General features: G+C 47.5%; 1 protein-coding gene across 12 annotated transcripts in view; it reads left to right on the top strand.

Moving 5' to 3' along the window:
• Positions 1-12,997, top strand: part of ADGRB1 (adhesion G protein-coupled receptor B1) — a 291,313-nt gene that overhangs the window by 129,298 nt on the left and 149,018 nt on the right. For all 12 annotated transcript variants that reach the window (XM_064706755.1, XM_064706764.1, XM_064706752.1 and 9 more), the window contains 2 exons: positions 6,441-6,548; positions 12,559-12,723. In XM_064706755.1, coding sequence (XP_064562825.1) covers positions 6,441-6,548; positions 12,559-12,723 — 273 coding nt within the window. The remainder of the gene's footprint in view (positions 1-6,440; positions 6,549-12,558; positions 12,724-12,997) is intronic.

Raw genomic sequence — 12,997 nt, forward strand, 5'->3', positions numbered from 1 at the left:
AGCACTGAGCAGGGGGTGTAACATCTTCCCTTGATTTTCCCCAGAAGCAAAACTTTAGTTCTTCTTCATGTTAGATTTCCTGAGGTTGTGGTGGCAAGGAAAACCATGGAGGCTGTGTTGGATTGCCATGGCATGGAGTGCAGCAGTGAAGAATTAATCAGTTTTTACTCATTATTTACTTCACTTTTTCCGGAACACAACAATCAGTAAGGCCAATCCTAAGTGCAAAACAACCTGAAGGGGCTATGATTCAATAAATTACTTCACTTGTCTTCCTGTCCTTTTTCCATTGCATTCCCAGCCAATTCCTCCTCCAAACTGCAATGAGATTAGTTCAGCTCAGATTACTTAGGAAGAAGAAATTTTATGCTAAGTGGAAAGTCCTTGTTTGGAAGGAGACTACACACACAGAGTTGGGCAGCAGAAACCCATTTATTCCATTGAAATAAATTAATTCTGATTAATTGTCCCAAGACCCTCCTTGCAGACAAGCTGCTGAGCCCCATTTTGATGTTTTCATGCTGGAAAGGGTTTGAGGGGATATGTGAGCAATAAATCTTTCCAGAAGATTTCTCCATGCACATCTTGAGGTCTGTGTCCTATTTCAAGATAAATCTGTTCAAAACTGTTAACTGGGCTCTGAACTTGCCTCTCAGTGAGTCTGTCCCCTGCTGCCTTTGCCCAAAGAGATGCACTTTTGACCCAAGAAGGGTTTTTCATTTTCTTGCATGTATCTTTTCCTTCTCTTTACTTTGATCTGCACCAAAACCTAAGAGGATTTGAAAGTAGAATAGAAATCCTGTTTTAAATGTGTCACTGTTATTTTCATATTGACTTTTGCTCATAGATTTGTTAGGGATGAGTAGAATGTTCATTCTTTGCCTGGAACTGTTATTATTTTAAGTTTTCGTTATAAGCTACAGTTAAATAGATTCTAATTATTTCTCTTTTTAATTAAAAGGATAAAATGAAGAAAAATTTAAAAAAAAAAAGGAACTGGCTAGGAGAATAACTTTATCTTCAATTGTTCAAGATTTAAGCAGCTTGTATAACACCTGACTAGCTCTCCAGGTACTGTGGAATAGCTGAGATCTTAATTTTCTAGTAGGAAAAAAAAGGCAGGAAAACATATTTTCCTTGAACAAAGGGCCATCTCTAATCCTGATAAAACAGCAGAACAAAACAGGGATGAGTGTCCTGATATTTTCCTCTTTGCTGTGGAGGTAAATTGAAACTTGTCCACTGAGAAACTGCTGGCCAAGCAAGTTGGGTTAGAATAACACAGATATCCCCACCACCTTCAAAACAAGGATAAACCCATCTTTTTTCTTTCACTTCTCCTTTCCCACTTCTGCCAAAGTGGCTCAGAAGCTGATGAGTGATTAGCAAGAGTGTTTTAGCTGTTTAATTGGATCTCCTGCCTCTGGGGCAGGTTCTCAGAGTGATGACAGCTCCCTGGAGCTGCTGAGAAGAACTTTTGTGGAACATCTTCGAGGGTTTCATTGGTTGTTTTATTTTGCCAGGCCACAGCAAACATTCCAGAGCTATCTTGTCACAGAGCTCTTCCCCCATGTGGACCTTGCCCAGGTCCTGCCATTTTCCTCTTCTAGAACTGCCCCCAGGAGGGCTTTCAGCAGGTCTCAGCATGAAGGAGTGGGAATGGTTGGAGAAACTTCTCAGTTTTTCCAAGAGCTGTGACTTGTGCCAGCCTGGTCACCAAAATGTGGGTGCAGACACCTGGGTCCCAGAGCTGAGTCTGAACACGTTGCCTGGAGGCCACACAGGTTAAAATCAGTGCACAGGAGTGGCTGAATGACTCCACAGGTACCATTTCTATGTGGTCTTTGTGTTTTCCCACTCATTTGGGCCACCATCTCTGCTGTTTCATGTGCTAGAGTCTCTTGCTTGATGATCTTCTGGCTAAATTTCCCCAGGGATACACACCCAAGCCAAACAGGAAGTGAGCCAGGTAAGTTTTCCATGGGCAAAAATAAAAGCTGTGAAATGCTGAGGAAAAACGGCATTGAAGACTCATCCCAGACTGGGAAGGAAACTGTCTGGTAACAGCAGCTTGGCTTAGGCAGAGCCTTTATTTGTGGCAGCTCAAGGAAAACACTAAGGTTTTTTTGTGGCTGAAGGAAAACACAAAGTTTTTGTTGTGGATGAAGGAAAACGCAAAGTTTTTGTTGTAATTCTGATTTTGCCTTGATAAAGGACTTGGTGATATCTCCCTCTCCAGCACAGACAGAGGAGATTTCCTCCTTCTGTTGGATTTGGCTGCTGTTTTATAGAGAGAGGGGAAAAAATGCCAACCCATGTGTGGTGGGAGCTTGCAGAGGAACTTCCCAGTTCCACCCACTGTGGATGGAAAGGGATGTGCTCCAGTGGCTCTTTCTGGCTGCAGGGTTCTGGGTTTGCTCACAACCTGGCAGGCAGAGTGTCCTCACAAGGATGGGCAACATCCAAACCAGAGGGGGAACGTCACAGCCCCGACCACAGCATCGGAATTCAGCAGTGCTGGAGAGATGTAAGAACAATCAGAGATGTGGGCAGCCTGCATTTATTCCTGGGGAAGGAGAACCAGCAGAGGAGCCAGCTGAAGTCCTGCCATCCCATTTGGCAGAGGCTGCACAGAACCATCCCTGACATTTATGGATATGCAGATTGGGAAGCCACAGCTCCCCACGGCTGCGAAAGGGGTGACCACATCCTGATGTCAGGTGCAGGAGGGTGACCCTGGCACAGTCCTGGTGTTCCAGGCTGGATTTTCAGCTTCCAGCAGGTTCAGGATGTAGCCCTTCAGCTGTTAGTGGTGTGAAGGAATGCTTGTTCCATATGACATTCCCAAGGCTCAGCCTCAGTCTCTGCTGCCCTTGATTCTCATTATTTTTTTATTTTTTTATTTTTGCTGCAACTACGGAGCAGAAATATCCTAGGCATGTGTGGGAGCATCTTCATTCCCTGCAGGCCAGGATAGAACTCACTGCAAGCTGGAGGAGCTCCTCTCTGCTGCTGCTGCAGAGACTTTGCCCTGTCCCCTTTTTTACTGGTGGTTCAGGCATTTCATATCTGAGAGTCACAGATCTCCTCCAGTTTTCACAAATTTCAGATCTTCAAATTGAAATGATTTGGGTGTAATTGCAATACATCCAGTGGCCTCCAAAATGTCCCTCTTCTCCATCCACTGAGACTTTGGGGTTTAGGGGTTGTCAGTAATTTTGTACTTTTCAGTTTTACTCTTTAGCAGCTGGTAGATGCTCCAAAAACTCCATAACCACCACATTTCCTTTCAGTTTTACTGCAGCGAAATTCACTTGAATGTTTTGGGTATTTTTTAAATAATCCCTTTCCACTTTTTGCTCTGGTTCATCCCCTCATTCCCACCATCCCACCTTGCCTGAATAATTTTCATGATCCTGCTATCTGCTTTGCCTCTCCTGTTTGAGGGATGAGTACAGGTTGTGTAGCTGTGGTGACACATGTTTGGATGTTAAAACCTTGGCCCACAGCACTTCAAAGTCTCTGCCTTTATTTTATTTTCCCCTGGGTTGTGTTGCAAGGTGGTGTCTGACACATGGCATGTTCTCATTAGAAGTGTTGGTCACCTGCTTCCTATTCCCACTCCTGCCAGCACTGATCATCCTCCACATCCACACTTGAGCTGTGTTTTTTTTTCAAAATCTCATCTACTTGCCTCTGCCTGCAGTTGAAACATCCCTGTTTGGTTCCAAGGGCATTATCCCTCTATTCCTCCTGTTAGCATTGGAAAGGTGCTTGGGTTTTTTGTGCCGTTTTCACTGCATTTATCCAGCTGGGATGTAAATTTTGTCTAGGTCTTCTGTTAATCCTGGAATTACTCCTCTCCACTGACCCTGCTGTGGGAAAAAGGCTGCTGAAATCCAACCAGGTCCCCACTGCCTTAAGGTTTTTACCTCCACCCCATAAAGTTCAGGTGCCCACAGCAAAGCAGGATTTGCACCAAAACTTCCCCATGTTCTGAAGGGACCTGGTGTCTGCCTGCTCTGTTTGGAACCAGGATTGGTTTGTGCATCTCTCCAGGTTAGATCTCAGCTGTGCTCTGTGTTAAATGGAGACAAACTGGCTTCTCTGCTTTTCCAAAGGGGAGGAGGGCTTCCTGCAGCAGTGGAGCGTTCCTGGCAGGGGGAAACTTGGGGGAAGCTGGAAGGGTTGCTCATTTAGCCTCTAGGCCTGATTGGCTTTAATTAGCATAAGAAATAACAGCAGACTTGACATACCTGTCAAGGAGCAAAGGAAATCATTCAGTCCTTCAAGACTGGGGTAAGTCATTAGGAGATGTCAGTGACACAGTCCCAAATAATTGCTGAGATGAGGTTCAGGGTGTTAGACTTGCAATTAAAACTTCTGTTTTGCTCTTTTATCTTCCCTTCCCTCTGTGCTGCTTCCTATGTCTCTGTCCATCTGTGAACACTGACTGCTTCTGGGATATTCAATCCCAGGTTTTCCCTGTCACCTTCCTTGCTCTGGGAAGGTGACAAAGCCATCCAAGCTCCACACATCTACTCCTTGGTGCCCAGCCCCACTTTCTCCTCCCAGCCTAAATAAGTCTGTGGGAAGCCCATGGGATGTGATGCAGATGAAGATTTTGTGTGTTCTTGTGGTTTGTGAGATTTCATGGAGAGGACTTAAATAGGAGCAGATGAAAGTGTGTGGGCATAACCAGGAATGGGTGGTGGGGATGTGAGAAGTCCCAAATATGGGAATAAGTTGTCTCCTAACAAATTTAAAAAAAAGAGATTGGAAAACTACTTAGAGTTTGTCTTTTTTGAACTGAATCTCCCACAGGAAAGTCCCATGATTTTTTGCTATTAAAAGCAAAGGTTTTGAAACCTCTCTATTCCAGGAAGGAACCAGGCAAAAACAAGGTGTTTGCAGATTTCATGGTGTTTGTGGTCCTGATTTCAGGCTGTGGGTATCTTTCCCTAGAGGATGGCAGGGGGGTGACTGCCCCATCCCATCCCATCCCCTCCAGCCAGCAGCCAGCTGGTGCTGGGAACATTTGGAGGAGTCCATGTGACAATTCCTAGACTCCTCAAGTTCTGCTTTCAGGCAACTGTGATGGTAAATAATACAATTTCACAAACTCTCCCATGATCCAAACTGCTGAATATAAAGCCTGGCTCCTGGCAGGGACTCTGAATCATTCCTCTGCCTCCTCTGCTTTCCCTTTTTGGATGGCAATAAAGACTCCTGCCACCACACTGAAGCTTCATTAACCTTTATTAATTTTCTCAGGGTTCCGGGATCAAATTTGTCACCATTTCAAACCTTGGCAGTTCATACTTCTTGAAAAGATGTCTGACTGTTTTGCCTCCTTGGGGGAAAAGATCTTCTGTCTGGTACTTACTGTTTGGAAACAAATTGGCTGCCAGATCACAGATTACTCGGGCTCAGCTCTGCTCTCTGCTATTCTGTGTGACTCCTGTGGAGTCAGCTGAGCTCTCCTAATTTACAGAAGGCACTCCTGGTAGATGGAATTTGGTTGTTATTGCTGAGTTGTTTCTCTCTTTGCTAGGAAGGGAATATGTCAGGGTTACAGCATGTCCAGTAGTACAGACAACAGAAATTTTAGTTTTCCCTCCAGCCAGTTCAGGGCTGATCCACGCAGGATGAAAATGAAAAGCTGGCAGAGCATGGGCTTGGAAGGAACAGTTAAATGCCTTTGGTTTACTGTGGATGCTTTATTTACTTTCTGAACCTCACACCGTGGGCTCCACTGGGAGCTTTTCAGCAGGACACGAGGGTCAGGAGCTTGTCTCTCACTGAGAAGGAAAAGTTCCCAGCTATAGCACTGTTGGTACTCAGCTGAGACCAGACTTTCATCTCTCCTTGTTGCTGGTGGCAGGGTAAAGTCTGTGAAGGAGACATTCTATTGAGATATCCCTTTCCTTTCCACCTGCCCTCACCTGCCTGCTCCACTCAGTGTTTCCTGGCTCCTCTACAGGGCATTTTGAAGCAGGTGCTGGTTGCAAGGCAGAATTTTCCACCAAATCCACCCTGCCAGTTGCCACCACAAATCTCAAAACAGCACTAGGGGTGGTGGGATTCAGTGCCAGCACGTCTGAAGAGTATGTATCCTCCACAAGTGCAGCAAGGAGTGCAGACACCCTAGAAAACCACTGAAATTGATTAAAGACCAGACATAACGGATCATAATCTTCATGGTCCCAAATCTTAGTCAAAATAAAGGGTTTGAACCACCAACCAGCCCAAGTCTTTCAGGCTGGTTTGGTGCTGAAACCTCAGGGAAGAGTGGTGGCCAGGGGTGCTGGGGTTGGAAAGCAGGTGGTCACGTCAGGGGAACGTGGCAGGTGGCTGTTGTTAACGCGTGTAACCTTTGTAGTGAAAGATCTTGCAGAGTGAACCGAGGTGTATTTACATGACCCATTACCTTGCCATAGCCAATGGACGCTATAATTCCAGAAGCCAATCGCTGAGGTCCACAGATAACAGAAAGCGAGAGGACCCTGACGAACTGCAGCACTACGGGTACCCTGCACCTCAAATAGGTAAGATCTGACCTCCCACAGCGGCCTCTGGAGCTGGGACACTGCTCTGCTCACTGCACTGCCCAGCTGGGCTGGGCTCTCTGCACTGTTTCAATGATTCCTTCCCTTCCCAAACCATCTCCTTCCCCCCAGATCAGTGTGGGGGATGCTCCCCCTGTGTTGTCACATGCTGAACCAGTGGTCATTGCCCCCTGTGTTCCCATTCCATCACCCCACAGGGTTTTGTGTTGTCACCATTGGCCAGAGAAGGCAAAAAGGGACAGACACAAAGCCCTGGCAAGAACATCCATCCCACAGAATGTTTTGCCATCACCCTGCCTACTTCTGAGTCACTGCTTTGTCTGAATTTTCCAAGCACACGTGGTTCATGAAGCCAAAGCTGACCTTGGTGCAATGCAGCCCCTTTGCTGATGTCCATGTCATGCCTTCCCATTGGCTGTGAGAGAGGGTGAGCAGGGCTCGGTGGGGACAGGGCAGGATTGGTTTCCTCTGTCCCTGGGTCTTTAGTGCTGTGCAAGGACTTGTCTCCAGTAGGTTCTGCAGCAGGACCTTCCAGCCTTCTGCCACAGAAGGGGAATAATGTGTAGTAATATCAGACAGCATGATCTGGGAAGATGGGGATGAATTCAACCTAGATCTCTGACAGATCTGATCTGCCCCATCCCTGGAAGTGTTCAAGGCCAGACTGGAAGGGGGTTTGGGTAACCTGGTCTAGTGGAAGCTGTCCCACTAGATCAGGGGTGTTGGAAGTAGATGATCTTTAAGGTTCCTTCCAACCCAAATCATCCTGTGATTCTGTGATTCAGCCTGCAAAGGTTTTGTGCTCTCCCTTCATGCCTGTGTATCGTGGCAGGATCTGAACACATCAGGAGTCTCAGGCAAAGCACAGTGTGCTGAACCTGGCCACAGGTTAAAAATCACTGCCCAGTGACCTTGCCAGCATTTTGTGCTCTAGAAAGGCTTCAGAGAGGTGATTTGATTAGAAATAAAAGAGGGTCCTATTCTGGTGTGGTTTATCTGTGCTCCACCCAGCCCAGGAGGACTTGGCCACTGAGCAGCATCAGGAGTCTGTGTGGTGTGGAGTGCCTGGGGGTGACTTGTTGGGGCTGTGGTTTTAAACACAGAGCAGGGGTCAGCCTCAATTCCCTCTCTACCCTGCACAGACTCTGCTCCCTCCACTGAGAGCAGCTCCACTGCCTGCAGGATGGATCCCTGGAGTCTGGTAAAACCTGCAGGAGAGGGAGGACTCTTGCACTGCTACAACGTGGAAAAGCTGAGCTTAATCTCTGTCCAAATGAAGGGAAGGCACTTCAAGGCAGGCCCCTGTTGCTCCTACTCTGCCTGGTCCCAGGTGCTTCCCCAGAGCTCCTGTTCCAGCCTGTAACTCAGCCATCAGGTTTTTAGTTAGGCCTTTCTTCCTGCCGTGCAGCTGGGTGCTGGAGCTGGGCTCAGTGACGTCTCTGTCACCTCCCTGCCATTGTGGCCACCGCTGTAGCATGGCTGGCTTGGGCTGTGGCATCCCTGAGGGCAGCATGGGCTGGGAGATGTGCATTGTCCTGCTGCAAGCTTCCCACATCCCTGTGGCTGTCCCAGGCTGGAAGGAAATCAGGATGGAGGAAGTGTGGACACAGAGGGTACAGTCCACAAAGGGATTAGAGGGAATTTTTTTAGCTGAGGATGCAGAAGCAAAGCCCACAACTTCCCTTTGGGCACAGATTGTAGGGAATGAGACATTTCACAACTGCTCAAGACCTGGAAAAAGATGAAATACAGAAATCAGCTGATGCCATCTCATAAGGATGAGAGGATGGCCTTGGCCAGCTGGAGAGCAGCATTTTCCCCTGCCAGCCCTTCACATTCCTGGTTCCCAGGTCCTGTTGGCCCCAGGCTGTGGCAGGGCTGTGCTCTCAGCCAGGGTGCTGCTGGCTGCCCACGTGCCTCCCCCAGCAACAGCACAGGAGCCAGATCCAGCCCAGCAGGTCCCTGGCATGGGCTCTCCTGGCTCAGGAGGACTCTGCCAGCAGCAGGATGTGAGCAGAGAGAGGCACATGGGGAGATGTCAGACTGACAGACCCCCAAACTGGAAGGGCTCCTGGCAGAGGGATGGCAGGGATGTGCTGCTCCATTAGTGCTGAGGGAAGAGGAGTCATGGAGCAGCTGCAGGCACTGATGGGGATGCTGCAGCCAGGAGCTGGAATGATCCTGGATTGCAGTGCCAAATCCCTGTGGATTAACACCCAGCCTGTCTCATTCTGCAGCACCTGCTGGATCCTCTCCATCTGCTGCACCTGGATATGTAGGAGCAGCAAGGGCTATTTTTCCACTTCAAGTGGGGTAGAGAGCCCTGAAAAATCCTTTGGGACAATCCTGTTAGTCCCCAAGCTACGCTGGGGCATCACAGGACTAATCAGAAGTCAGCCCTGCTGAGATAGCTGCCTGCAGGCTCTGGTGGTGATGTTGGGCAGGGCTTGACCCCTTCTCCTCTGGGGATAAAGAAAATATGGCTGGAGCCACTCTGCTATGAACACAGGCTGAAGAAGTTTGGGCTGTTCAGCCTGGAGAAGCAAAGACTCTGGGGAGAATTTAGAGCCCCTTCCAGTGCCTAAAGATTCTCCAAGAGAACTGGAGAGGGACTTTGGACAAGGGCATGGAGTGACAGGACAAGGGGCAATGGATTTAAGCTGAAGGAGGGTAGATTTAAATTCAATATTAGAACAAAAATCTTCATTATGGGGATGGTGAGACCCTGGCAGAAGTTGTTCAAAGAAGCCCAATCCCTGGAAGTGTTCAAGGCCAGGTTGGATGGGGTTTGGAGAAACCTGGGATAATGGGTGGTGTCCTTGCCCATGACAGGGGGTTGAAATAAGTTACCTCTAAGGTTCCTTGCAACCCAAACCATTCTATGCCTCTATAATCTCTGGCAGGTTGAATTACAAAACAGCACTGAGCTGGACTAGGCAGCTTTCAAACCCAATGAGCATGGCAGACATCTTGCCATTCTATCAAAAACCAGAGTAAAAATCCACTTCTGGGATGAATACTTGCAATATGCTTCACTCAGTAATTTGCATTTGCTGCCATTTGACCCAGAGGAGTGCAGAAATTCTTCTCACTCGTAGTTTTGATGATGGGTACTATTGTGTTTCTCTCAAGTAGAGAATGAATTTGTCTCATGCCTGAGAGTGTCTCAGAACTGGGTCTTGCTTGGTTTGAAAATTAGTTAAATTTGTGCAAGGCTTGAGACTAGGCTGGATGTAATGTCCCAGTGGACTGAGATGAATTGCTTGGTTCAGAATGACACCAAGCCCAAGGGAGTCACCAGCACTTAGAAAATAAACTGTATTATGGGTTTAAAAGCCAGAGATTCATGCAATGTGAGGGACCATAATTGAGGAGATTTACCTCTAAGCACAGCTATTTCTGCTGTGAAAGGGCAAAAGCCAGAAATAATGAAGAGGAAAGAGGCAGGAGAGGTGGGATTTGGTTCAGAGATGCCATTCATTCCTCCAGTGACACAAGAACTCTTCTGAATATGGAGATTGCAAAACCTCAGCCAGGTCTGAGAGGGAGGTTTGTGGCATGGTGGGTTCTCCATGCCAAGAGCTGCTGATGGAGGAGGTTCCTGTGTCTTTGCAGGCTTCCCCTGTCCTACCTCTGGCCTCCCAGAAAGATTTTGGGGCCCAAACGTGGAGTGTTTAACCAAAATACCCCAGCTGCCAGCCCCTGAGGGACTGGGTGCTGCTGGATGCAGAACTGGGGAGGTTGCTCAGGGTGGATGGGGAAATGCAAAGCCACCAGGGGTTCATGGAGCATCCAAGCCAGCAAGGGAGAAGGAATGATTGGGATCTGTGTGCCTGAGAGGGATCTGCTGGAGTCTGGGATACTCTGGATGGAAAATTATGAAGTGATGGTACCCCAAATGTAATTTGCTGGAGGTGAGCTTGGAGCATAGCAGGACTCTGGCTCTGGAAAATTGCCATGGAAATGCAAATCTGTCTCTACCAGGAGATCTGATACTTGTGAAACAGGACATGGGACTGATGTTTTCCTGGAGCCTCAAAGCCTAGAAACACACAATGTTTCCTACACATCCCAGGGAAGGACCAGTGGTCTATAACTTTCATTTAACTGGGACCAACTGGGCAGAATAATGAAATAAAAGACAAAAAGGAAACAGTTTTGAGCAACTTTGGCTTAATGAACATCAGCAGTTGCATCTCATGATAATCATTGCAATGACACAGATGAGGCAGGGAAAGATTGATCCTCACCTCCACCACTTTCTGTGTCCAGACAACAAATGAAGGAGTGAAATCCTGTCAGTTTTACAGCAAAGACAGGTCTTCCTCTACACTTTTTCCCCTCAACATATATTAATTCAACAGGCTTCAATCAGTGGGTGTATTTTTAATTCCCAGCTGCTGGAATGACAGGAGACATTCAAAGCAGATGTGCTGAAAAGCATGACACAAAGCAAGCAACACAGATAAATACCAAAAAAATCCCAAAGAGCAGACTGATGAGAGCCACAAATGCTTGAAATTTCATTGCACGTGGAAAACAGTAGTAAATAAATATAAATATAAATAAATTTTAAATTAAATATACTACCCTGAGGAAAAACCCAGATGTGAACAGTTTTAGGCAATATTGGGAAATTTGGTGGTCACCAAGCTTTACAGTCCCCACCACAGTTCCCGCTCTGACATTTTCATGCAGCTGGTTTATAACCCTCACTGAGATCTCCAACTGCAGAGTCTCTTTCCTTCTCCATGTTGCAGACACAAAATTTAATGCAACATCCTCTGCCCAGCTTTTTTAGGGAACGGGGTGGTGGTGTGGGGTAGCACATCCAAGCTCCCTGGATGGCCCTTGGAGTCATATTTACCAGTGCTGTGATCCTTCATATCCCCCACAGTTTCCCAAATGCGTCCTTTTGGGATGAGACACAGGGCAGTCTGAGGTTCTGAAGAATTTGTCACGAGAGGGGGTTGCCCCTCTGTTATGCTGGTGTTTATTTTTTGCCATATGACTGTGTTCTATACATACCAAATGCTACATTCCAGGTTTATTATGTGTAATTATTAGCAATCCATGAAAAATACGAAAACCCAAACAATGCATGGCTTGGTTAAATAGAACAAAGCCAGTTTTTGTTTCCATATGGGGAAGAAAAGCATTTTTCTTCAAGGGATAGAATATTGACTGTGAAAACTAATGGAAAATCATCCTTTCCCTGCTCATTTCACACTTAGGGTGACTTATTTGGAGGTTGTGGCTGCTGAAACAGCCGCAGCAGGAATATTAGTGACAAAGGGAATACATCTCAGTGCTTTTCACCCCCATCAATGGGATATTTTTAGTTGCTTTTCCAATGCTGCCCCATCAGATAAGCAGTTGATAGGGACTGTGTGATGCCCTGGAGGAGTCATCCTTGTTCTGTGTCACATGCTCACAGCAGATCTCCACAGGTAGAGGAGATGCCAAGAAAACTTCAGGGGGTTTCATCAGCTGACCCTTCTTAGGCACCATCACCTTCTACTTTGTCAGCTCCTCCTCTGCCAGTTTGTGTGAAGGCAGGAAAAGGGGTTGAACACTTAAAAGTGGACAGTTATGGATACATATACTCTGTCTAAGCTCTGTTGGTACAATCTCTAAATGGAAGTTCCCTATCCCAGCTCACAGTGTTCTGGAGTGGCTCCACCACCTTCAGTGGTGTAGTTTGCCCTTCCCAATGACCTGATGCTTCCATAGCATCCTTTTTCTTAATTTTTTTTTTTCATGTGTGTGTCCTACAGCTCTACACAGTTCCCAAAAAACCCCTTTAGCCCATTCTCAATCTCACATTTTCTCCTCAATGCCCTCACACCCTCCCACCCATCTTTCACCCCACCTGCAGGACACATTGCAGCCTCACAGATCCCACAGCCAGCCAAGCGTCACTTGGAAACCTCTTCCCCTGAGATGCAAGGATGCCAAAGATCCTCACCTTGTGTTCCAACCCCTCCAGGTGACCCTGCAGCAGAGGAGTGGTCCCCGTGGAGCGTGTGCTCGACCACCTGCGGGGAGGGCTGGCAGACCAGGACCAGGTTCTGCGTTTCGTCTTCCTACAGCACCCAGTGCAGCGGCCCTCTCCGGGAGCAGAGACAGTGCAACAACTCTGCCGTGTGCCCAGGTATTGGTGGCCAGCAGGGGAGGGAGATTGGCTACCTGTGGTGTCTCTACTGGGATATTTCGGGGAGGCCCTGGCACAGATTGCCCAGAGAAGCTGTGGTTTATCCACCCCTGGAAGTGCCCAAGGTTGCGTTGGATGGGGCTTGGAGCAATTAGGATGGTGATACATGTGGGGTCTCCACTGTGATATTTCAGGGAAGCCCTGGTACAGATTCCCAGAGATGCTGTGGCTTCTCCATTCTTGGAAGTGTCCAAGGACATGTTGGATGGGGCTT

This window comes from Zonotrichia leucophrys, chromosome 2 (assembly GCF_028769735.1).
Source record: "Zonotrichia leucophrys gambelii isolate GWCS_2022_RI chromosome 2, RI_Zleu_2.0, whole genome shotgun sequence".
Lineage (NCBI taxonomy): Eukaryota > Metazoa > Chordata > Aves > Passeriformes > Passerellidae > Zonotrichia > Zonotrichia leucophrys.